Raw genomic sequence first — 23,406 nt, 5'->3', positions numbered from 1 at the left:
TAATAATAGATAATAAATAGCCTCTGTAACATTTGACAACAAGTTGTATTTTTAAGCAAGCGTGGTTATATAACTTCTTTAAATCGTCTTTAAAGATGAATATAAATAAAACAAAAATAGATATTTATGCACCAACTTAATTTCCGGCATTGATCTATCTTGGTTTTTCAATTAAAATATTATAAGGCAAAATGTTAATTATTAATTAAAATGGCCAATTATTTATTTTGGATTAACATATTGGAAAACTGTCACTCAACTATGCAAATGTCACATTGTTGAAATTTTCTGAAAAACTGCCCGTCAAAAATTTGTGTATAGAGCTATCAAAAATATCCTTATAATTTAAATAAAGGGAATAGTCTATACTTGCAAGAAATTTGTTTAAGTTGCAGAAGGTTTTGAGGCAATTATTTGGCTTCACGCATTGCAAAATAATAAGAGACAGTACATGGGCTAAAAGTAATTCCATAATGTTATGACTTGTAAAAAATGTAAATAAAAACTTTTCCTTATGTTATTAGTGTTCGAGTGACAATCAGTTAGTTTAATTTGTCGATTTCTTCGTTATCACTGTCATCAATGTATGATTCTTTACTTTTGCTGTCAGTTATTGTTTCGATTCCTTTTTTAAAGATCTTTACGTTGAACAGACTCTACTGCTTTCTGTCAAATCTATTTTTTGATATAAAAGAGGAAGATAATCTTCGTAGGGATCACTTTAACTGTATAACCCTCGTTCATCCGTTATACATGTTGCATTTCTCATAACTTGGTTATTTGAAGAGTCCTTATCGTCACTTATCTAATACTCGTCAGATTTATCTGAAATTCAGTTACAGAATTTAAAAAATGTTTTCCAACACTGAATAATTTAATGATTAAATTAGTATTCTGTGTTTCATGCAGTGCATGGTTCTTTAGTAAGTTACTACGATTCATTCATCATTATCATTCATCTGTAGCAATAGAAATGAATCTTATAAAAGAGATTTGTAACAAATCTGTAAAACTAGATTCTGAAGTGCTGGCCAGCATTTCTTCAGAAAAAACTGAGGCATGATATCTGGACATGGGTTGCAAGATTCTTTTAAGAAGTAAAAAAAGCGATTTGAAGAGACTGATGTTATAACGAGGGGTAGGAGTTAATTATTATAAGACATATAATTATCATACGTATGACTAGAATTGTTAAATGATGAGCAAAATTGTCTTTGGTATAGATTAGCTTTACGTAACATAATATCACAGTGTAAATCATTTCAATACATGCTAGAAGAAGAATTGTAATAGTTATTGAAATTGTTCTTACATTTCCAAAGACTTACAATTACTTGACAAATTGTTTCTTGTAGAAATAATATTTTTTTTTCGTATAAAAATCTCCTTTTTTTAAAGCACATGGCTCTTAATTTCATCGAAAGTCATGGTGAAAAATACTGTCACTGCACTAAAATCTTGAAAGATTGAGGTTGAAGAAGCACAGAAAATGATGGCCATCACAAGAAAGTTGATTGCCAATATATTACACAGCCAATGATTTGACTGTAATATATGTGGCAAAAAAAAGGTCAAGAGAGTATGCCTTTCCAGGGTGAGCTGGATACAGTTGCTGGATACAGACTATGAAAGTAAAGTGCATCAAATAGAGCATTAATTTTAGCTTGTTCTTCTAAAGCCTGATACGATGTACTCTAGGGGTTTGAGTTAACATCACTCCATATAATATGAGGTTAATTGAAAGGACAATATTGGAGATAGAGAAATGCATATCATATTTGCCAAGTAACAGGAGAAATTTGTTGCGAATGGATACCTTACCAAGTAGTGAAATGTACGCAGTAGCGAAAACAGAGCTGATGTTATTAATACTAATACGGACAAAAACTAATTTGGGAAGAGTATCATAGTCAAGAAAAGTTAAGCGAAAATCATTTTGTATGCCGTCATGGATGCCACCACTTTTAGAAGCGTCAAGAGGAGATCGATCGCGTTAAAAAATAAAGTAATCTTAGAGGCCTAGTTTAAAAAATTTGATATGTTATTTCAGACATACTTTAGTGAAGATTAAAATTTCCAGACGTATAGTAAGCAGATGTAGATTCAAACAAAGGGTTAAGAGTTTTTTGACTAAAGAGTGTACCTTTTAACTATACAACGTGAAATGAAAGCATTTGCTCATGCGTTTTTTGAAGTGTTGCCACTGAGGAGCTTGGACTTAAGAATGTTTGTATTATTATGCCATTACCATATTTTATACACGGAGAGATATGTCCCCGAGGACTTTGAGCCGGCGGAGGACGTCACCGCAGCCGTAGCACGATGAATAGAGGCTCGTTACCTTATGATAACAAAAGCCTGCGAGGAGTTTGCAAAAGCTAACGACAATCAAACTGACGGCATACATCTGCTACAAATAGTGCGGGACAGTGAGGAAGTGAGCGATCTCTTAAGAGCCACGACAATGTCGGTAATGACACACACGCAGGATGGAGCGTCAGATGTCCCAACAGCTGCTACGAACGAAAACGAGCTCCTTATTAACACGTCCTCACCTATCGGAAACTTGGGTGAGCATAGAAGGGCTCGATCATCGCAGACTCTCGAAGACGAGAACAGATGGCTGCGTGATAGGCTATTAAAAGCCCATGAAAGCATCACGAACTTGATGCGAGTAAGCTCAGCTTGTACAGGTAATAGGAGCCATTCACAATTTAGGATCGTGCCAGTTCAAAGCGCGTAAGGGATAATATGCCAGCAAGAAGGCGTGAAACAATATTCGGCGAGCAGGTGCTTGCGAATCTTGCAGGATCACAAGCTACACTACTCGGAAACGGCCAATACAACGTAGACATAGCGTCAGCGTCAGCACACATTTTAGTGCCACTGCCATTCACGACGATGGGACTTGCATAGCGACCCACTTCAGTCAGCTGGGTGCAAGCGATATGCCCTGTATGTGTGGTAACAAGTGCATACGCGGCATCGGTAAGCTACCAGCAGACTAGTGGGTACTCAACAGCGCCACCCGCGCATATAACGCAGACACAAGCGTGTACGACGGGGCCATACGTATGCGGTGAGCTCGTCAACGCGCCCGAAGTACCCCCAATATTTAAACCTGCCCCCGTACTCGGCTGCATCAGTTGACCCCATACATCCAGCCTGATCGGGGGGGAGTCTTCCACCTTCGGTGGAAAGACAGTTAGGGTCGTGTAGGTCATACGTCGACTCCGAATGCCATGACTTAGGACAAATTGTCTGGCGATGGAATGTTAAGTTTACGGGGGAAGGTCATGACAATTTTGATACTTTCCTTACGCGCATTACGGAGTGCCGCGAGGTTTCCGGCTTAACGGAAACAGATTTTTTCCAAGCTCTGCCTCAACTTATAAGTGGAATTGCGGTGACGTGGTTCCGCAAGGAATGCCACTAGTGGATAAGCTGGGCTGATTTCATAGTTGCAGGTTAGGAATGGTACGGCTCAACCAAAGAAGTGCAGTGCCGTTTAACCTTGGACGCGCAAATGCGCACCCAATATGCTGGCATGCCCGTACGCAATTTTCTAACGCAAATTAAGAGTATCGTGCGACGAATTCAACCTCCGTAGCCGGTTGAACGTCAGTTGGACCTGTTTCACAGGAATATGCGTCCCGAGCTACAGGATCGTATCCGACGAGACGAGGTGAGCAGCGTGGCAGAGCTGCTGCAAAGAGCAACCAAGGCTAAGCGCCGCTTGGAGCTCAGGAGTACGTTCCGTGAGCCACCCCCACCTGAACACTTTTACCTGCCAGAACCAGCGTACAAGCCCAAGGCTAAGGCTACAGAAGCCAATAAACAGCCAAAAATTGCGGGTATAAGCGAAGCCTAATCTTTAAGTGCTAGTTCACAAGAGATAGCGTCCATCCACAGTGAACAAGCTGCCCTCCGAAAGGCGATCGAGGAGCTACCAAAGAAATTAGCTTATCCTTCTAAAATAGCTGGGTTCGATGTGATGGACGAGTACTTGGCAGAAATAGTCGATGAGTTAACCAAGAAGAAGGTCAAAAAACCTGCAATTGACGAGGACACGTTAAAGCTGCTGCTTGACCTTCTTTACATTGAGAAGCGTCGAACGGGACTGGATAAATATGCCAATGAGCCAAAGCAGAGCTCCCACTTCTTGAACGGTCCGCATAAACAGGGGTAATGATCACCTCCTTCCCCCAAGGCGAGTAGACACCAAGGTTCAGGTTTACGCTCACCAAGGTGAAACCCGAAGGGGCACCCAGAGAGACAGGTCCCCTTTGCAATTGTCACAGCCGCGCTGCTATAAGTGCAACGACTTTGGCCATTATGCGTGAGACTGCCCTAACAAGAAGCAGGGAAACGAGAGGAGGCAGACGTAAGTGAGGGTATTACGCCGTCTCCCTCCCCCAAACCCTCACAGGCCACGGTACCATCGGAGGACGCGCACTGGTGACGGCTATCACTTGAAGTAGCCAAGTGCAAGCGGCGAGTGCTATATGACCCTGGTGCTATCCACACCGTCATGCGATCAGTTGGGATCCAGATAGCAAACTCCTGCGGTCGTCAACTCCGCCCCACGCTAGGAAGCGCAGTGATGGCCGATGGACGACCATCACGCACTTTAGGCCTCGTCACTCTACCTTTTGAACAAGGAGGAGTTAAACGGGATGTTAACGTCATTATACTGCTTGAGTGAGACGCTGATTGCTACGTCAGTGCTAACTTTATCAACACTTTCGGGACCGTCCACGATGCTGTCGATAGAGTCCTGGTACTTAAAGGATAAGGGATCAAGGTTCCTCTAGAGGTAGCAGGACTGTCAAGGAGAGGTCCAACTTGCTATCATCGGGCTGGTGGAAATCTTGTCCAGACAACAAGAAGAGTTGCAGACCCTTCTGGACCGCTACGTAGAGCGTGAAGCTCCCTTAGGATGCACTATATGCACTATATGGGTCGAGCACGAGATCGAGATCACAACCTCGCGGCCAATTAAGCAGAAGTGCTACCCTATATCGGATAAGATCCAGGAGGTCATCCACGCCCATGTGAATGAGATGCTCAAAAGTGGCGTGATTGAGCCATCCAATAGCGGCTGGGAAGTCCCATAGTCATAATACGCAAAAAGGATGGCAAGTATCGGTTTTGCAATGACTACCGAAAGGTGAACGCTGTGACAGCGGCCAATACATATTTATTGCCACATATGGATACCATCCTGCGCAAGCTGAGAAAAGCGCGTTTGATTTCGACTTTTAATATCTCAGTAGCGTGTATCACCAGATACCACTAGTCGAGGAAGCTTAGCCGGTGACAGCATTCACAGTGCCAGGCAAGAGACTCTTTCAGTTTCGACGGCTGCCATTTGACCTGAGTAATGCACCAGCAACGTTTCAGCGGCTGATTGACCACGTAATGGGCCAGAGCTTGAGCCCTATGCTTACGCCTACCTCGATGACATAATTATTGTCATGGAGACGTTCAAGGAGCATCCCAAATAGCTAGAACACGTACTGAAGCTTGTTCGGGATGCGGGACTCACTTTCAACTGAAACAAAAGCGAGTTCTGCTAATCAGAGGTGAGATACCTTGGTGTCATCGTAAACCAAGATGGTTTACGACTGGACCCAGTCAAGTTAGATCCAATTACGGCATTTCCGACTCCAAAGAACCTGAAACAGCTAATGCGGTTCCTAGGCATGGTTTCATTTTACCGGAAGTTCCTGCCAAACTACTTGACGGTAGTAGAGCCTATTAACAAGCTGTTGCGTAAGGATAAGCCGTTTGATTGTAAAGACAAACAGCAACGATCTTTTGAACAGACGAAGGCTTTGCTGACGTCCTCGGTTGTGCTACAATGACTCGAAATCAAGAGTCAATTTGTGGTGCAAACGAACGCCATCAACTCCGGATTAGTGCCGTTGCAGATAGTCAACAGATAGGAAAAGGTGTTGGAATCTGCGATCCACTCGATGACACCGGCTGAATGCAATTAAAGCGTAACTGAGCGAGAATGTCTAGTGGTCTATGGGTGACGCGAAAATTTCGCCCGTATATCGAAGAGACTCGCTTCAAAGTTATGACCGACCAAAGCAGTCTCCGATGGTTGGTCAATATAAACAACCCGACTGGACCACTGTCATGGTGGTCCATGGAGCTTCAAAGCTATGGTTTCGAGAAGGGCACCAAAAAGGAACTTAAAACTGCGTGCCCGACGCCCTGTCGCAAATGCACGAGGAGGACGTGAGGGGCGCTGTGGTGGCGCTGGTGTGGGAACCCCCTGCTGGAGATCCTTGGTACCAAGAGATGGTACAAAAGGTATAGGATAACCAACGGGAACAACCATGATAAAAAATCGTCGGGGGATACCTATACCTATATCGCCTTGACTTCACGGTTGACGAGACTCTTGGTGATACCAAAGCCTCAAAGCTGGTAGTACCTAAAAACCAGCACGATCAAGTACTCCAGGAGTGTCATGACACGCCATCGGCCAGCCATCTTGGCCGCGAGAAGACATCTGCTGCTATAGTACCCCGAAATTGACACTAACGAATAACGGTACCGAGTTTTGAAACAAAGACGTCAATGGGTTCTTGGAGAACTTGGGTATATGGCACACGCTTACGCCGCCGTATCACCCGCACGCTAACCCAGTCAAACGCCTAAATCGCACCATCAAGACCACGATTCGAGCTTTTGTCCTATCCAATGATAAGTCATGGAACGAGAATCTGCCTGAACATGTGTTTGCTTACAACACGGAGAGGCGCGCTTTTACAGGCTTCTCCCCCGCAACGTTTAACAGCGGTAGGGAATCATACGCCCTGGGTACAATGCGCTGACAGGTCGATTCGACGGCCCAGCAACGCCTAGAGAATGAGGCACTTGATAGCTGGAAGCAACGCATGGAGCGCTTGCCGATGTTGCACGCGGAAGTAGCCCAGCGAAGCGATAAGGCACAGACTAATGCCACCCAGCATTACAATGCCAGACATCGTGACGTGGTTTACGCCCCCGACGACCAGGTATGGCAGGAGAACCACGTCTTGTCTTCGGCAACCCACGGCGTGGTGGTAAAATTGGCCCCAAGATATGTCAGCCCCTTTACCGTCATGAGGGCATGGGGTTCCAACATCTACGAGTTGGAGTCTGAAGAATGCATGCGCTCAGGCTCTATTTACGTAAGGCAGTTGAAATCCTACGTCAATAGAGTCTTGTTGATGGCAAAAAAAGATCCCTCTTCTAACAACTCAGAGTCCAAAGAAGAAGTGGTCAGCGATCCTTAATCACCGTTGGAAAGCGGCAAACAGGCGAAGCGTTACCTACCTTACGCGAACTTTCTTGATGTAAGCGAGGCTGCCAGACTAGCCTGGTCAAAGTGAGGGCATCTGCGAAAAGCAACCATGGTGTCGAAGCCATCCACCACAGCTAAGACACCCAATAGCGATGGTGGACCACGCGACGATGTCCGAGCTTGCGACCAAGTGACGGGTCAGTCACTAAACGACGCGCGACGTTTGCAACCCTGGAAATCAACAAGATGTTTATTTGTAAGTGCCTCCATCTAACCTAACCATGTTCTTTTCTTTTCTCTCCACTTTTTTCTTTTGTTTTATGGGGCAGAGCTGTTACAGATGGAGCCGACAGCAGTCATCGGCCTGGATGCCCTGATAAAGCGTCTCAGACACGCCAGAAACGAGCGTGAGGTCAACGACTTAATTGAGGCCTTCAAACAAGGCCTCAACGCACAGACGAAGGCAACGCACGGACAGGTTCACAGAGGTAAAAGCCTTTGTGGGGGAGCACAGCTCCACGGCCACGACAATGAAGGCCGAGAAGATCGCTGTCATGGGTTGTCAAGGTGTTACGGATGTAATACCGTAATACGTCTCATTGACCAGGTCGGCGCGAGATTTAAATAAAGACGCACGATGTCTGAGTTACCTGAACATAAAATGACTGTACACACGGGCCCTTGATTCCCGCATGCTGTACCAAAAAAAATGGTTTTAAAAATCTACTTACATGTAGTCTGTATATTGCATTGTCAAAGTTAAAATTAAGAAATAATGTTCCTTTTATTTTATCTATATTTGCGTAGTCAAAACTGTACGCGAGAGACTGACTAAAGATTGGTCTAAAGGCCGAATGAGACCAGTAAAAAGCACCAAGGCGGAGTGCCGACCATCAGGGCGGAGAATTGCTCCGCTTGCTGTCACGCCAACCCTTGACCTCATGAGATTCCGTGCCCTAAAGCGGCTTGTTTGATGAGAATCGACTTATGGGTAGGTACGCGACTGGACGACCTATGCCTTCAGGCGAAAGGTACTCTGCCTCGGAAGTAGAGCACAAGGTGCTCGATTTGTGTACCATACCGTCAGTCCCTCGCATCATCATCATCAATCCATGTATATATATACATATACATATATGTATGCTGACGTCGACACAGATAGGATATAGGTTGCATCGTTCATGCGATGGAAGGCAAGGGATAGAGATATAATAGAGTGGGAGATTAGGCATGTAGGGGGAGTGCGGTAAGCCCGCGCCGCCGACCAGCGCGTTGCGGTTGCATACGGGTGCAAACACCCCAGTTCACACAAGGCAGTCGAGTAAGTAGGTAGGTGTCGGCGTTCAGCCCATCTTTTCGATTTATAAGTATTATTTCAATAAATCCAACTTTGTATAACTCTAATTGTTTTTGTTTTTTGTCACTTTATTTTCTCCTTGCCTTGGTTCTGTCGCTTACAAATTGGTGCCGAAACCCGGGACCTCTCAACGGGTAGTGGTGGAGCTTCAGAAAAGTGAAAGAAAAGCGGGATGGCATCGAAAAGGAGAAGAGTCGAGGAGAAAGCGAGCAACTCAGGGACATCGAGAGACGCCATACCTGGGGTTGGGGAGTCGATACCCATCACGACCAAGTTGCAACGGCTCTTTGCAGACCTTCTACGCATCAGGGACGCTACCAACGGCGGGACAAGTAGCCTCGACTTCATTCAGCGCCGACGGGATGACTCCATCGACGCAAACAGCGAGGACGAGCTGCAAGATGGCGACGGCAGACAGAGAAAGACGCCGCAAGCCGAATCGACGCGCACAGACGCTCAGCAGGATACAGGTAACCGGAAGTTGCTTGAACAACTTACCGGCGTTTTTGAAGCTACCTTGCGTGCGGTGCAAGAACGTTCGAGCTCAGCAAATGAGTCACGTTTATTAACACGTCTAACTGACGCGAAGTCTCTGCCCGTGTTCTCTGGTAATGCGTTAGAGTGGCGCCATTTTAAACAAGTATACGAAGCGAGTACCGAGTCTGCAGGATTTACAGACAGTGAGAATGTTGCGAGACTATTTAGTGCAGTACAGGGAGAGGCGAGACAGGTCGTCAGTGCGCTCCTTGCTACGGGACGCGGATCGGCCGCCATTATCGAAACATTGGAACTCCATTATGGAAACGCACACGTTATCGCCTCAAAACTCGTTAAAGACTTCAACGAATTGCCACATCTCGGCAGCGGGAAAATAACACTTCCGCAATTCGCATCAAGCTTACGTAACGCGGTCGCGGCTTTTAACGGTCTTGGGTTAAAAGGATATTTATACAGTCCCGAACTTGCTCGCAATGTAGGTGCGAAATTGCCTGTAGTACTTCAATACGCATATAACCGTTATGTTGCTGAACAACCGAGTACAAAAACAGAACTCGAGCGTCTCGCAGATTTTACATATCATGAGGCGGAGATGGCTGTAGCTGGGGGTCTGTTCGGAATTCGTACAGCTGATCCAGTGCTGCGTAACAGCACCGACGGAAAATTTCCCCGAGTCACAAAGACACAGCGTGTCATGGCTACTGTACATGGTGAGCTGAGCGATAATAGCATTTCCGAGAAACACACATCATGCCCGGTATGTCAGCGTGACAATCACAAGATGGCCGACTGCAACGAATTTGCGCGCGAACCTATCGAACGACGTTGGTTATTAGCGAGACGGTTTGGTCGGTGCTACAAGTGTTTGGGGGCGGGACATCTACAAAATTCTTGTACAGCTGGGAAGTGCGTACACTGTGCAGGCCCACACCATGCAATGTTACACCGTACAAAGGGGAAGCGTGCGGGAGAGAATCAACCGAACTCGCGGACAAACGTACATACATCAGAAGGCCACGATAATAGCAAGGTTTTTTCAACGTTGTGACTAACACGCCCGTATGCGCTACTAAAAATATTACCGGTAAGTGTACGAGGGCCAAGTCGCTCAGTTGATACTTTCGCGTTTTTGGATGACGGGTCCACAATAACCTTGATCACAGACGATATAGCCAAAAGCTTAGGATTACAGGGAAAACACGAGATTATTAAAATACAGGGAATCCAAAGTTTAAATGAAAACACGCCTTGTAGACGAGTAGATTTCATCATTGAAGGGACGGGCGATGCATTACCGGTGAAGGGGGCATTGGCTGTGTCGTCAATAAATTTACCCACACAAACTGTATCGCGAGAATTAGTCCGTCAAGTAAGTGTCAAATCGAGTGTCTTCATTCAACCTTACGCTAACATTACTCCGTCAATATTAATCGGCCAAGACAATTGGAACTTATTAGTAAATCATGAAGTCCGTTGTGTTAACGAGTTAGGCATTGCTTTATCTTTAACCCCTTTAGGATGGGTAGCCCACGGGCATGTACGCTTGAATGAATACTCGACGACGCACAAGAAAAAACATTCGTGTGAGGAGAGGTTGGTGCCAAGTACACACACAGCCTGTACCACGTGCATGGAGCAAGACGACATGCTCAACCAACTCGTTCGCGAATACTTTCGAATTGAGAGCGTGGGGGTACGTGAGTCGGAGCGGGTCGACCCAGCTCATGCTCGTGCACTGGAAATATTGGAGAATACTAGTCGCCCTTTAGAAGAGGGTTGGGAGACCGGACTGCTGTGGCGCAGCGACACTGTCCCGAGAGTCGACAGTCGCACAACCGCATTAAAACGGCTCTACAACATCGAGCAACGACTAGATCGCGACGAGGGATACGCGCGATTATACTATGCCGAAATGAAACGCTTTATCGAACAAGGTTACGCCCAAGAAATACGAGACGAGTTACCCTCATCTCGAGTATGGTACCTCCCCCACTTCGGAGTGACTAACCCAACAAAACCAGGCAAAATTAGATTGGTTCTGGACGCAGCGGCCAAAACCGAAGGCTTAAGCTTAAACGACCAGTTAGACACGGGTCCAGACCTTATGCAATCAATACCCGGCGTGTTGCTGCGCTTTCGTCAGTATGCAGTGGCATGCAAGGGTGATATTAAAGACATGTTTTTGCGAATACACATGTGGCAAGAAGATCGCGGTGCACTACGATTTCTATGGAGGGGCGAATCCAGAACAAAACACCCGCGGACCTATGAAATGACGCGGTTGGTATTCGGCGCTAAATCATCGCCGTGCAGTGCACATTTTGTAAAGGACTCGAACGCGAAACGTTTTGTTGTAAGTAATCCCGAGGCCGCGCATAGCATCATTGTGAATTCGTACGTTGATGATTTTCTTGTAAGCCGACCAACTATACAAGCCTTGGAATTACTAGTTCACGACGTCGTAAAAATTAACCAACGCGCTAATTTTCAAATGCACGGGTGGGCGTGTAATGAGCCTTTGATAATTGATGAGTCGCTAAAGGTAATGCCGACTGCGCAAAGACAGACGGCAATACTTTGCGACAGTAAAACCGAACGCGTCCTCGGTATGAATTGGGACACAGTTACTGACACGTTGGGATTTGCCCTGGGACTTGAAAACCTGCCTCAAAAGTTACTATCCGGTCAGAAAACCCCTACGAAACGCGAGTACCTCCGTATTATGATGTCTATATATGACCCACTCGGTTTGTTGGGACCATACACGGTGAAATCCAAATTTATATTACAAGCTGTATGGCGGAGCGGGATCGGGTGGGATGAACCCTTGCGCGACGAGGAACAGGAAGAGTGGCTCTCTTGGTTGAGAATAATTATAGAACTGGGCTCATTACGCATCGCACGGTGTATCACTCCGAAGGGGTCCGAAATTCAGACCGCGCAATTGCATACATTTTGCGACGCCAGCACACGCGCGTATGCTGCCTGCGTCTACCTCCGGTGCGTAACAACCAATGGACAAGTAAATGTGACGTTGATAACAGCCAAGTCACGCGTCGCACCAGACAAGCCACTGTCCATACCGAGATTAGAGTTACAGGCAGCAGTATTAGCCTCACGTTTGTTAAACACCGTAGGCGCTGAAATCGAGATATCGTGCTCACGTCCACACTTGTGGTCAGATTCGCGTACAGTACTTTATTGGATACATAGAGACCCGCGTGTCCGTCAAGTTTTTGTTGCACACCGTTTAGGGGAAATTTCTGAACGCACAGCAGACGCGACGTGGAGATGGGTACCCACTAAGCAGAATCCCGCGGATTTAGCTACACGGGGGAATCCTATGAGCATTAGGGACGAAGAGAAATGGTTCGGGGGTCCGGAATTTCTAAAGTTGCCTGAAACTCAATGGCCAGTAGAACGCGAATTGACTCAAACAGAAAAACAGGTTTTAGAAGTCGCTGAACGACGCGTCGAGAAGGTCGCCGTGGTGTCAACCAACGCGGAGTATGTGCCCATAATAACGCGCATGTTAGGATGGGAAGGACACTTAATTACTGCCCGTAGAATCCGTAAGTTTTTTCTAAAATGGGCACGACGGGCCCCAGTAACAGATCCAGTGCATGAGCGACAATTGGCTGAGGAAGACACGTTGCGAACCACACAAGCAGCCAGCTTTGCGAGGGAATTAACAACACTTACGCGAGGGGGTAAGTTACCGGTAGACAGCAAGCTAACACGATTCTCACCGTTTATAGACTCACGCGGATTGTTGCGTATCCGAGGTCGCGTGACGCGGATTCAAGACGCTGAGTTCAACCACACACCGATTGTATTAGATGGGAGACACCGCACCGTTCGATCAATTATTCAAGCATTACATTGTCGCTTCCAACATTCAAATCATGAGACAGTCGTGAACGAATTGTTGCAACGATATTACGTAATCAGAGCAAGGACCACACTGAAGGCCGTCTGCCATCAGTGCCTGATATGCAAGTTACGTCGAGGCCAACCAAAACCCCCCTTAATGGGGGTCTTGCCCGAGGGACGACTATCGTTCCAACAGCGACCGTTCACACACTGCGGGGTAGATTATTTTGGGCCTATGACTGTAAAAGTAGGTCGTAGTCATGTCAAACGGTGGGGAGTACTTTTTACCTGTTTAACTACCCGAGCTGTGCATCTTGAACTCGCTGCCAGCCTGACCGCTAGTTCTGCAATAATGGCCCTGCAACGATTGTCAGCGCAACGAGGTTGTCCGAAGGTCATGTATAGCGACAACGGCACAAACTTCCGCGAAGCGTGCACAGAACTTCAATCGGAAGCCGGAAAAATAGACAAAATTAGACTAAAGGCGTACACCCTAGCCAATGGTATACGTTGGGTTTTCAACTCACCCGACGCTCCCCATATGGGAGGCGCTTGGGAAAGACTTGTCAGGTCAGTCAAGGTCGCACTCAACGCGACACTTCGAAACGAGACCCCCTCCGAAGAAGTCCTGCGCACTGTTCTAACCGAAGCCGAACATACTGTAAACTCACGTCCACTCACTCACGTGTCAGTAGATCCTAATGATGCGGAAGCACTCACTCCCAATCACTTCCTGATAGGCTCGTCGTCTGGCGCAGTTGATTTCACCATGTATAACGTCCCTCATGTCTGTACACGGAGGGATTGGGAGCGAGCGCGTACCTTGGCAGATCTTTACTGGCGCCGCTGGTTGCGCGAATATGTACCAACATTACAAGCTCGAAATAAGTGGCGAAACGCCACGGACACTGTCACGCGTGGTGATGTGGTCATGATCGTTAACGAGCAAGCCCCGCGAAATATGTGGCGTAAAGGAGTAGTTGTAGAGACCTATGCAGGGTGCGATGGCGTTATACGATCGGCAAAGATCCGTTCCGGTGACAATGAATATGTAAGAGCGACCCATAAATTAATCATATTATACCGCGAAGTGGTACAAGAGAGTACAGCCTCTTGTACGGTGGGGAGTGTTACGGATGTAATACCGTAATACGTCTCATTGACCAGGTCAGCGCGAGATTTAAATAAAGACGCACGATGTCTGAGTTACCTGAACATAAAATGACTGTACACACGGGCCCTTGATTCCCGCATGCTGTACCAAAAAAAATGGTTTTAAAAATCTACTTACATGTAGTCTGTATATTGCATTGTCAAAGTTAAAATTAAGAAAAAATGTTCCTTTTATTTTATTTATATTTGCGTAGTCAAAACTGTACGCGAGAGACTGACTAAAGATTGGTCTAAAGGCCAAATGAGACCAGTAAAAAGCACCAAGGCGGAGTGCCGACCATCAGGGTGGAGAATTGCTCCGCTTGCTGTCACGCCAACCCTTGACCTCATGAGATTCCGTGCCCTAAAGCGGCTTGTTTGATGAGAATCGACTTATGGGTAGGTACGCCACTGGACGACCTATGCCTTCAGGCGAAAGGTACTCTGCCTCGGAAGTAGAGCACAAGGTGCTCGATTTGTGTACCATACCGTCAGTCCCTCGCATCATCATCATCAATCCATGTATATATATACATATACATATATGTATGCTGACGTCGACACAGATAGGATATAGGTTGCATCGTTCATGCGATGGAAGGCAAGGGATAGAGATATAATAGAGTGGGAGATTAGGCATGTAGGGGGAGTGCGGTAAGCCCGCGCCGCCGACCAGCGCGTTGCGGTTGCATACGGGTGCAAACACCCCAGTTCACAAAAGGCAGTCGAGTAAGTAGGTAGGTGTCGGCGTTCAGCCCATCTTTTGGATTTATAAGTATTATTTCAATAAATCCAACTTTGTATAACTCTAATTGTTTTTGTTTTTTGTCACTTTATTTTCTCCTTGCCTTGGTTCTGTCGCTTACACAAGGCTTCGTGGCCTTCCATCAAGCGTAGATCAAGACGCGCATAAGCGTGTCGACGAAACAGAGCATCAGCGCGCCAAGGAGAGCTGGCGTTGCGAAGCCAAGAGCAAGGCGGAAGCTGAGGCCCGGCAACTCCATCAAGAGGCCAAACGCCTCCTATTGAAGGCACGCTTAGTGGAGGCCCTGGCGACTGGGAGTACTGCCCACCCAGTTCGCTAATACATGTGCAGCCTCCCCGGAGTGAAGTGCTCAAAGGAATACCCGAGTCGTGCCGAGCACTACTAGTACGACCGCGTGGGTGGAGGCTGGACCTACAAGTGATCTAATTCAGGATTGGCTGCGCCACGGCAGTACTGCAGCCATGAACATACCACCCCATCAAGTTTTTTTCTTGTTCTTTTTCTTTTCCTTCTGTTTTTTTTTCTTTTTTTTTAATGCTTTTTCTTTTGATTTTTTTTCTCTCTGGTCCCTGGCAATAAATTGTGCCCCTTTTTCTTTTGTTACCCAGTAGTTCTCATTTCTACCCTATATTTTTCCGTTTCCTTTACCTTGAATATTGTCCCCGAAGCCTACCTAAATGGCGCCTAGGATGTAGAGTTAAATATCCTAGTATTCAACGTCTAGTTGGAGGGTGTAACGGTGCCCCACCATTAGGTCACATAGGTAGGCTAGGTCAGGTAGGGAAAGAGGGGAAAAGAGTTTAAAAGACAAGGTAGGAAAGAGATAGAGAAAAAGAGGGGAAAGCAAGAAAAAGAAGCCAGGAGAGAGGATATTAGCTTGGGCTTTAACAGTGCATGGAAGCGAAATTGTTGTTTTACGCGTGAAGCGTTTATTTAGTTTTTCTTACGCGAGAAGCGTTGTTCGCAGGTTTTTTCTGTTGTAGTAGTAAGGGCCAGACTTAAAGAGATTTTTCGGTGTAGCCCTTGGATAGCAGAAGACGTTGGACATGAGGTCATCAAGGCCAATGTAGACGATCTTGGCCTTCAAACGCTGTCAGTAAGGACGCCTACTGGCCTTAGCATACCCGCTTCATGACTCCAGTGAAACCTTGATTGCGAGAGGCATCCCCAAGAGCTGTCACTCGTGACCACCGTGAGTACCTGCCAATAGGCAGTTTATTGAAAAGGGCAGTGGCCCTCGAATATTCCGTGTAGGTCTGCCTGGTTTGTGATTTTGCGCTGCGAGATCATCTAGTATTCGCGCTCAAAGATCGTGCACACACACACACACTCACACACACACACACACACACGCCTGCGAGTATATTTGGTGTATCTTTACTTATTCTTTTGAATAGATATATTTTGTTTAAATTTACTTGCAAGTGTTTATTTCGAAGTATGCCTTATTTCTTTCCCTTGTGTTGTACTATAGTCATCGTAAGAGGTGACGACATCTAAAGTCACCGCAATACTTGGCCCCTACGGTGTCTTGGCGAACGAGATCCGCGCAAACATATTACAGGGAGCGTCGCTGTGGGTATCCGGGCAACACAGGCCTGGTTAAGTACGAAGTTTTCGCTTTGTCACTCCGTATCATTGGCACCCCGTAACAAACTACTAGGTAAAGAAGCACTGCTACATATTAGTAAGGACAAAAAAGTGTCTTTAAATGATCAAAGTGATTAACACTACTTAAAAAATCTGCTTAAATAGTTTATGACGTTTGTGATGAATATTAAGCTAAAAAACAGGTTTTTTTTAATTTTATTAGCAGAAGCGTTATCACAATGCACAAGTCATTAGTCAAACTAATAACATTTTCGGCGCTCAAAAAATATACTTTCAGATGAGACCTTAGGTTCTTTTACGTTATATCAACAACATATTTGTTCATGCACTCTCATAATTTTCAGCTGAATCAGTATAGTCATTTATTTAAATTTTCGAAAAGTTTCAAAGAATAGCCTGGTCGTTGGCCAAAATATTAACTTCAATGCTACTCAATGAACAGCTTTTATAATAGACTTGTTTTTATTAAATATAACATCGACAACGTACTCACACATGTTTTCCTGTGATTTCAGACTGAAAATTTAATTATTTAAAATTATTGATACTGAATGAATTTGCTTTTCCAATAGACCTTTTAAACTTTCATATTATTTTTATAATGTACTTACACATGTACTCATATCTTGTAGCTAAAAAAGCACTGCCATTTGTTTTTATGAGCAATAAGTTGTCTAAAAATGATACTAAGTATTGACACTGCTTTAGAAAACAGCTTGAACTTATTTTGAGTATAATACATTAAACTGTTGTTAAAATCATAAATAGGATATTTTCACCTTTATATAAAAGTTGCCGATGTTTAAAAAAGCTGTCATTAAATTTTTTTGTCAAATCATTGATTAAAATGCCCCAACTTTGAGCTTAAATTTTTTTCAAGGATTTTAAACAATTTTGTTATTGTTAATAACTAAAACTGTCTCAAAAACGTTTTCGGGGGCATTGATGACAAATCTGCCGTTTAAAATAGTGTAGGGTCAGTTGCATTTCATGAAAACTACTTTTAGTGTGACAGAATAGGGGAAATTTTAGTCAGTTATTAAATAGTGGAATCGAATGATCATTATAATCAATAACTGCAAAGTAGATGAACCGTTGGAAGATTTGTCTAGTAATGAAATATTGTACCCCTGGAATCAAGGTTATTTAAAAAAAAGTTTATTTCGTTTTCCTTGACTTCTCTTTTACGTGGTTTTGGCATACTGTAAAATGTACTTGATGATTGATCTGTGATTAAACAATAGTTTAAATCAAACTTAGCTTACAAACTTTTTCTATCACTCGAATTTCAAACTCTGCAAATAACATTTGGCCTTTTATGACATAACGTAAAAAATAAGTTTATATTTACTTAAGTTAGAAAATTTTAACCCCAGGAGACGGGGTCGTTAAAAAAAAACTTAATTCCGTTTTTTTTGGCTTCCCTTTTATATAAATTAATTTGGATATTAGCGTTACCTCTGATGTATATGATTATCATACTGTGATTTAACAGTGATTTAAATTATCTTTAAGTTAGATCTTTCTGTGTAAGTCAATATTTAAACTCTGATAAATAAGTGTAACTTTTTTCTCTTTTCAATAATTTTATACTACCTACGCAAGTGAGCATATGTTATGCACTAGAAAACTAGAATAATTGAAACAGAAATTAGTATTCAAAAATTGAGGTGTTTTTCGATCACACTTATTATACAATTATTATGAACATAAAAAATTCCGAACTATTACTTCAAATTAAAAATTTTTTTTAAAAATTTGAATTTATTGCAAATTTAACTTACAATATTTTTGTATTCATGTTTAATGTATACACATCCACTACAATAATAACAGATAATCTTTAAATTCAAAATGCTCTGCAGAAGTAACATACGTTTTTTACAGAGATTTTGGAATTGACCTCGAATTCTTTTTAATAGTATAATTTCCAAACAAAGTGTTTTTTTAGGTGAGAAAGCATGTGTAGTTAGAAACTTAACTGTTTTTTAGTACCATTGATTTATAAAATGCGGCATTAGGTAAGTAAGTGAGTGGAATTCCCACTATTTTTAGTATTACTTAATAATAAAATGCGCCCTTGGACGAGTAAGCATCAGTGCTTAGAATTTTCACCGTTGTTTAGTACAATTTGTTAACAAAATAAGTCATTGGGTGAGCTAGCATCAGTGATTAGAAACCTAACTTAATTTAATATAAGTTATTAATCGAATTCGCCCTTAGGCGAGTTAATATCATCGATAAGAATCCCTATACTTTTCTGGCAGAGTTACTTAAGAAAATAAATCATTGGGAGAGTAAGCAGTGACAATTAGAAACGTAAAAGTTTTTTTATTATTTTTTATTAATTTTATGTGCCTTAGCTGTGCAGAAATCATGAATGAATAATACTTAAAAACAGTTGGGCTTCTTATCAGTAGTGCTTGCTCTTCGTAGGAAATAATTTATTAAGAAACAAATTTGAAAAACAATTAAGTGTCTGATTACCGATACTTGCCCACCTGAGGCACATTTAATTAATAAATAATACGAAAAAGCAGTTGGGTAGCTGATAACCGATGCTTGCTCCTCTAAGGGCACATTTTATTAGTAAATAATACTAACAAACAGAAATGTGAAGTCAATTTTAAGAAATGTAAAATTTAAATGTCACAGTTATACAATTCTTTATAAATAGTCAAACTCATCTTTAATTTAGGTATAAAATGTATTTGAGTTTTCCAGAACATTTTGAATATAAAGTTTTTTAGTATTAATGATTGATATGAAAGGAAGTCAATACAAATTTTAAATTGATATTCAAAATACATCTCAAATGTGCTTCGAAATTACAAACTTTAATAACAAACATTCACACTTCAATCCTACAATACCTGAACGCCATTATTACATGCAATTAAACAGTATTAAAATAACTTTGGAAGGGTCTCAAATAGGTTTTGTTTATGAAATTAGACCGTTGCATAGTGAATTCCGTTGAGGGTCTAGAGAATCGGGGGAGAAGGCGTGCTTATAACATCAATCTCTACATTGACATATGGTTGGTTACACATCACAGCAGAATTGGCGATCGCGATTATGTAGGTGAAGGATAAGGATAAGGAGATGAGGGCAGAAGTGTACTGAAAGATCGAAAAAGGTAAAAAGAGTAGTTTTTAGCTTCAGGTTAAAAAAAGAAAGAACTAAGACAACAAGCAAGGTAAGCGAATTCCTTCACGGCTTGAGGGAGTGTAAGCCGCAAAACTTTTAAGAATTGGGACGTAAAGCCATTGATTGCATCATGTACCAATCGAAGGGTGGCTCCAATTCCACTCATCAAGCAACTTGGGGATGCTTGCTTGTGGCAGCTCTTTTGGTGTGGCCCGTATTTCCCGCTGTTCTGTGTTCAATCGCTTAGTTCTTTGGCTTCTATGGTTCCTTTCTTTCTTTAAAAGATTATCTGGTGATTCGGGAAAGCATGATAATATGGTTATTTTGAGACTATCTATTTCTTTTGTAGCTTAACGTTCGCACGGTTATTACTTGGGACATTTATATGGGGGATTCCCACGTTAAATGAAATTGTAAAAGTATTACGATAAAGAAAAAAAAAAAAAAGATTGATTTGTTAGCATTTATTTTACTACAATATGATTATATTTTATCACAAGTACATGAAAAAATCGATAATACCAACTAACGTTCAGATATCTTTCGCATCAAGCTATTATTTTTGCCTCTAACCTGCTTTGATCCTCCATGTTCATAAATACACAACTTAATATTTTGAGATTAAGACCTTATGTAAAAAAAAGAACTTTGCAAATTCGTATTTGAAAATTATCTCGTTTCCTATGGGTTAGAATTTGCTATCTTGCGTAGGTTTCAACACATCATTATACTGAAAAAATGTCATACTTATTTTGCATAGGTTTTTCTTGCCTAATAAAAAAACAACTCCAGTCAAGTGTGTTGTTCATCAAGGTTAAATTACGGTTAAATTGTTATGTATATTTTAAAACGAGGGAAAATAACAAAAACATAACAAATAGTTTTAGCATAGAAGTCCATGCTTAACTTGCAGTATTACAAATTTGGCTTACGACATGATACGCAAGTCAAATTTAACGTTAAATTACAAGTTCAGAATATGTAAACGGTTGTATCAGTTAAATATAAAAAAAATTACAGTAAATAAAATTAGAAATTGTTTCAAAGTACTTTGTTTTCTAGGGCAGGAAATTTGGTAATCTGTGGCGTTAACTAGTTTTACTGTGGTAAAAGACCAAATTTGTGTTCTTGAAAATAAATGGTAGTGCATTTTTAGCTAGTGTAAGTACGCTGTTAATGTTACATTAAAAACTTGGAGGTTTCATGCAAAAGCAGATTCATGGAGAAGCATTAACGTCAATATTTCTGCCAATAATCAGGTCATTGAGATGACTCTCAGTAATGTAATGAAAAATTAGCTGTCTTTTATCCTAAAGTTTATTGCAAACGTTGTAAACTACTTGACTTATGATATGAGCTATAAATTTCGGGTTTGATGTGTACTAAACATAAGTTTAAGCTAATCTAGGAAGCAGTGTCAATCGTTTTAACCATTATCAAAAATTTTTTTGTCCATAAAATGTATGGTACTGCTTTTTCAGCATGAAATTAGAGAAGTGAATTTATGAGTACGTTACTCATATTATATTTACTAAGTAGGGGTCTAATATAGAAGCTATTCTTTAAATAGTGTTTTGTGTAATTCTATGCTATCGTACGTAACAGTAGCGTTAACGCTAAATATTTTTCCAATAACCAGGTTATTTCTTGACACTTTTGGACCATCTGAATAAATGTCAGTGCTTATTCCGCTAAAAACTATAGGAGTGCATGTATAAGTATGTTGCTAATGCCATCATAAAGAATTTAAGGTTTCATCTAAAAGCATGTTTATTGAGTGCCAAAAGTTTTAGGTATGATGTATACTAAAAATAAGTTAAAGCCAATCCTTTTGAAAATTTTTACAATTTTTTTGCTCAGAAAAAAACATGGCAGTGCTTTTTTATCTTGCGATTACAACAGTACACGTGTAAGAACGTTGTTGATGGCACATCAGACTGTAATAGGTTTAATAAGAAAGTAGCTGCTCAGTCAAAAATTGTTAGCTATTATTTTAACTATTAATTATAGCTGTGTTGACAGCTATAATCAGCTACAATACTAGCTATAATTGACTACAATGTAGCTATAATCATGTACAAATAACAACTATAAAAAGTAGCTGTTTACAGCTATAAATTTCTAGCGAATTTTAATTAACAGAATTTATTCAATAATGTTTATTTTTGTAAGGTATATCAGGCATGTAAGGTGATATTATCCGTATAATAACTCTAAAAGTGGGGGGTTAAAGTATTTTTAAACAATAAACAAAGAAAAAAAAAAAATGTTACTGTTAAAATTTTTCTTGTTTATTGTTCAAAAATACTTGAACCCCTCACTTTTAGAGTTATTATACGGATAATATTACCTCATATGACTGATACATCTTACAAAAAAGAAGATTATTGAATAAATTCTGTTAATTAAAATTCACTAGAAATTTATAGCTGTAAACAGCTATTTTTTATAGTTGTTATTTGTACATGATTATAGATACATTGTAGTCAATTATAGCTAGTATTGTAGCTGATTATAGCTGTAAATACAGCTACAATTTGTAGTTAAAATAATAGCTAATAATTTTTGACTGAGTGTGTTAATTGCCATTAATGTTAACATTTTTGCTAATTACTTGGTTAGTTTGATTGATCGTTGACAAAAAAAATGATAAAACTGCTATAATTATTCCATAAATTTTTTTTAAAAGTTATCAACTACTTTATTTATATTCTAAACAAAAAGTAATAGATCTGATGTATACTGAAATTAATTTAAAGCTGATTTTTGCGGAGTCTCGATCATTTTAAACAGAGCGTTTACTTAGAACGGAATTTATAACCCTTGAGTGGACCTCAAAACTTGTTATACATTATAAATTAGTGTCACATAAAATATATCAAAATTAAGGGCCAAAAAACATTTCAATTCATTATAATGACCAAAAAAATTAGTCACAGTTGGCTCGAATTAAAGTCAATGACTCTGAAAACGATCATCATTAAATTTAGTATCAATTAGACCTATTTTTTTTTAAAGTAGGTATCTCGTGTTTTCAATAAGAATTTAAACTTTACAGTTTCTAGCACGTAGTTTCCATGGCAAAAAAAATAATGAAAATTGCCTTAATGTTACAAAAACACTTATTCAAGTGCTACTTAATAAAGTGGCTTTTTCATTAAAACTCCAATCGTTTAATATGACATCACCAATGTATTAACTTATGCACTTCTAAAGTTATACTCAAGAATTAGAGATCTAATGTAAAGGCAGACTTATTAAGTAACAGTGACGATAATATTCTTGCTAATAACCAGACATGTTTTTGGTAGAAGAATTGTCTTGGAGAGGAAGAAGATGGCCAGTTATGTGGACGGTTGTACAGAGTGAGTTGCCAGAGCGAAGCAATCAAGAGAAGACGAGACTGTTCTTTTTTGTGAGTTGACGATTTGGTCGACAGTATCTTGGCAATGAGGTGGGAGGCTCTGGAAGGACCACCATCACAAATGTAGTGCAACTAGAGTTTGAGGCGCAGACGCGCAATTCAAAACCAAACAATACCTGCCCGCCTAGTTTCGAGAACAAAGTCAGTCACCATCCGCCAGGCGCGGGATTTGGTTCACCGGTTGCTGGAGAGACTGGTTCCACAGAAGGGCCAGGAATTGGAAGGTCCTGTTAATGTGCTTAGTGAGGCGATGGGCCCAGTGTAGCTGCTTA

The 23,406-nt window shown here is 41.7% G+C and overlaps 2 protein-coding genes across 2 annotated transcripts in view; one reads left to right on the top strand and one right to left on the bottom strand.

Annotated features, from left to right (window-relative positions):
• LOC106644195 (regulator of G protein signaling 7) overlaps positions 1–23,406 on the bottom strand; it is a 750,859-nt gene that overhangs the window by 644,931 nt on the left and 82,522 nt on the right. The window lies entirely within an intron of this gene.
• On the top strand, positions 8,833–23,368 carry LOC149373251 (uncharacterized). Its single transcript, XM_089597567.1, has 4 exons — positions 8,833–9,982; positions 10,322–14,068; positions 15,114–15,259; positions 23,150–23,368. Exons 1-4 carry the CDS (start codon positions 8,833–8,835, stop codon positions 23,366–23,368), a joined length of 5,262 nt encoding a protein of 1,753 aa, XP_089453693.1.

The sequence above is a fragment of the Copidosoma floridanum genome, unplaced genomic scaffold (assembly GCF_036245765.1).
Source record: "Copidosoma floridanum isolate Cflo_tuat_1 unplaced genomic scaffold, Cflo_Japanese_pri ptg000034l, whole genome shotgun sequence".
Taxonomy (NCBI): domain Eukaryota; kingdom Metazoa; phylum Arthropoda; class Insecta; order Hymenoptera; family Encyrtidae; genus Copidosoma; species Copidosoma floridanum.
This window is presented reverse-complemented; position numbering and strand designations above follow the sequence as displayed.

What these genes read in the sequence shown, in the direction of transcription:
- LOC149373251 (XM_089597567.1), top strand. Translation starts at nt 8,833, where the DNA reads ATGGCATCGAAAAGGAGAAGAGTCGAGGAGAAAGCGAGCAACTCAGGG. An exon ending in GCGCGAACCTATCGAACGAC is followed by an intron (nt 9,983 to 10,321) that starts GTTGGTTATTAG and finishes CCTTGATCACAG; the next exon opens with ACGATATAGCCAAAAGCTTA. An exon ending in ATCGGCAAAGATCCGTTCCG is followed by an intron (nt 14,069 to 15,113) that starts GTGACAATGAAT and finishes TCGACGAAACAG; the next exon opens with AGCATCAGCGCGCCAAGGAG.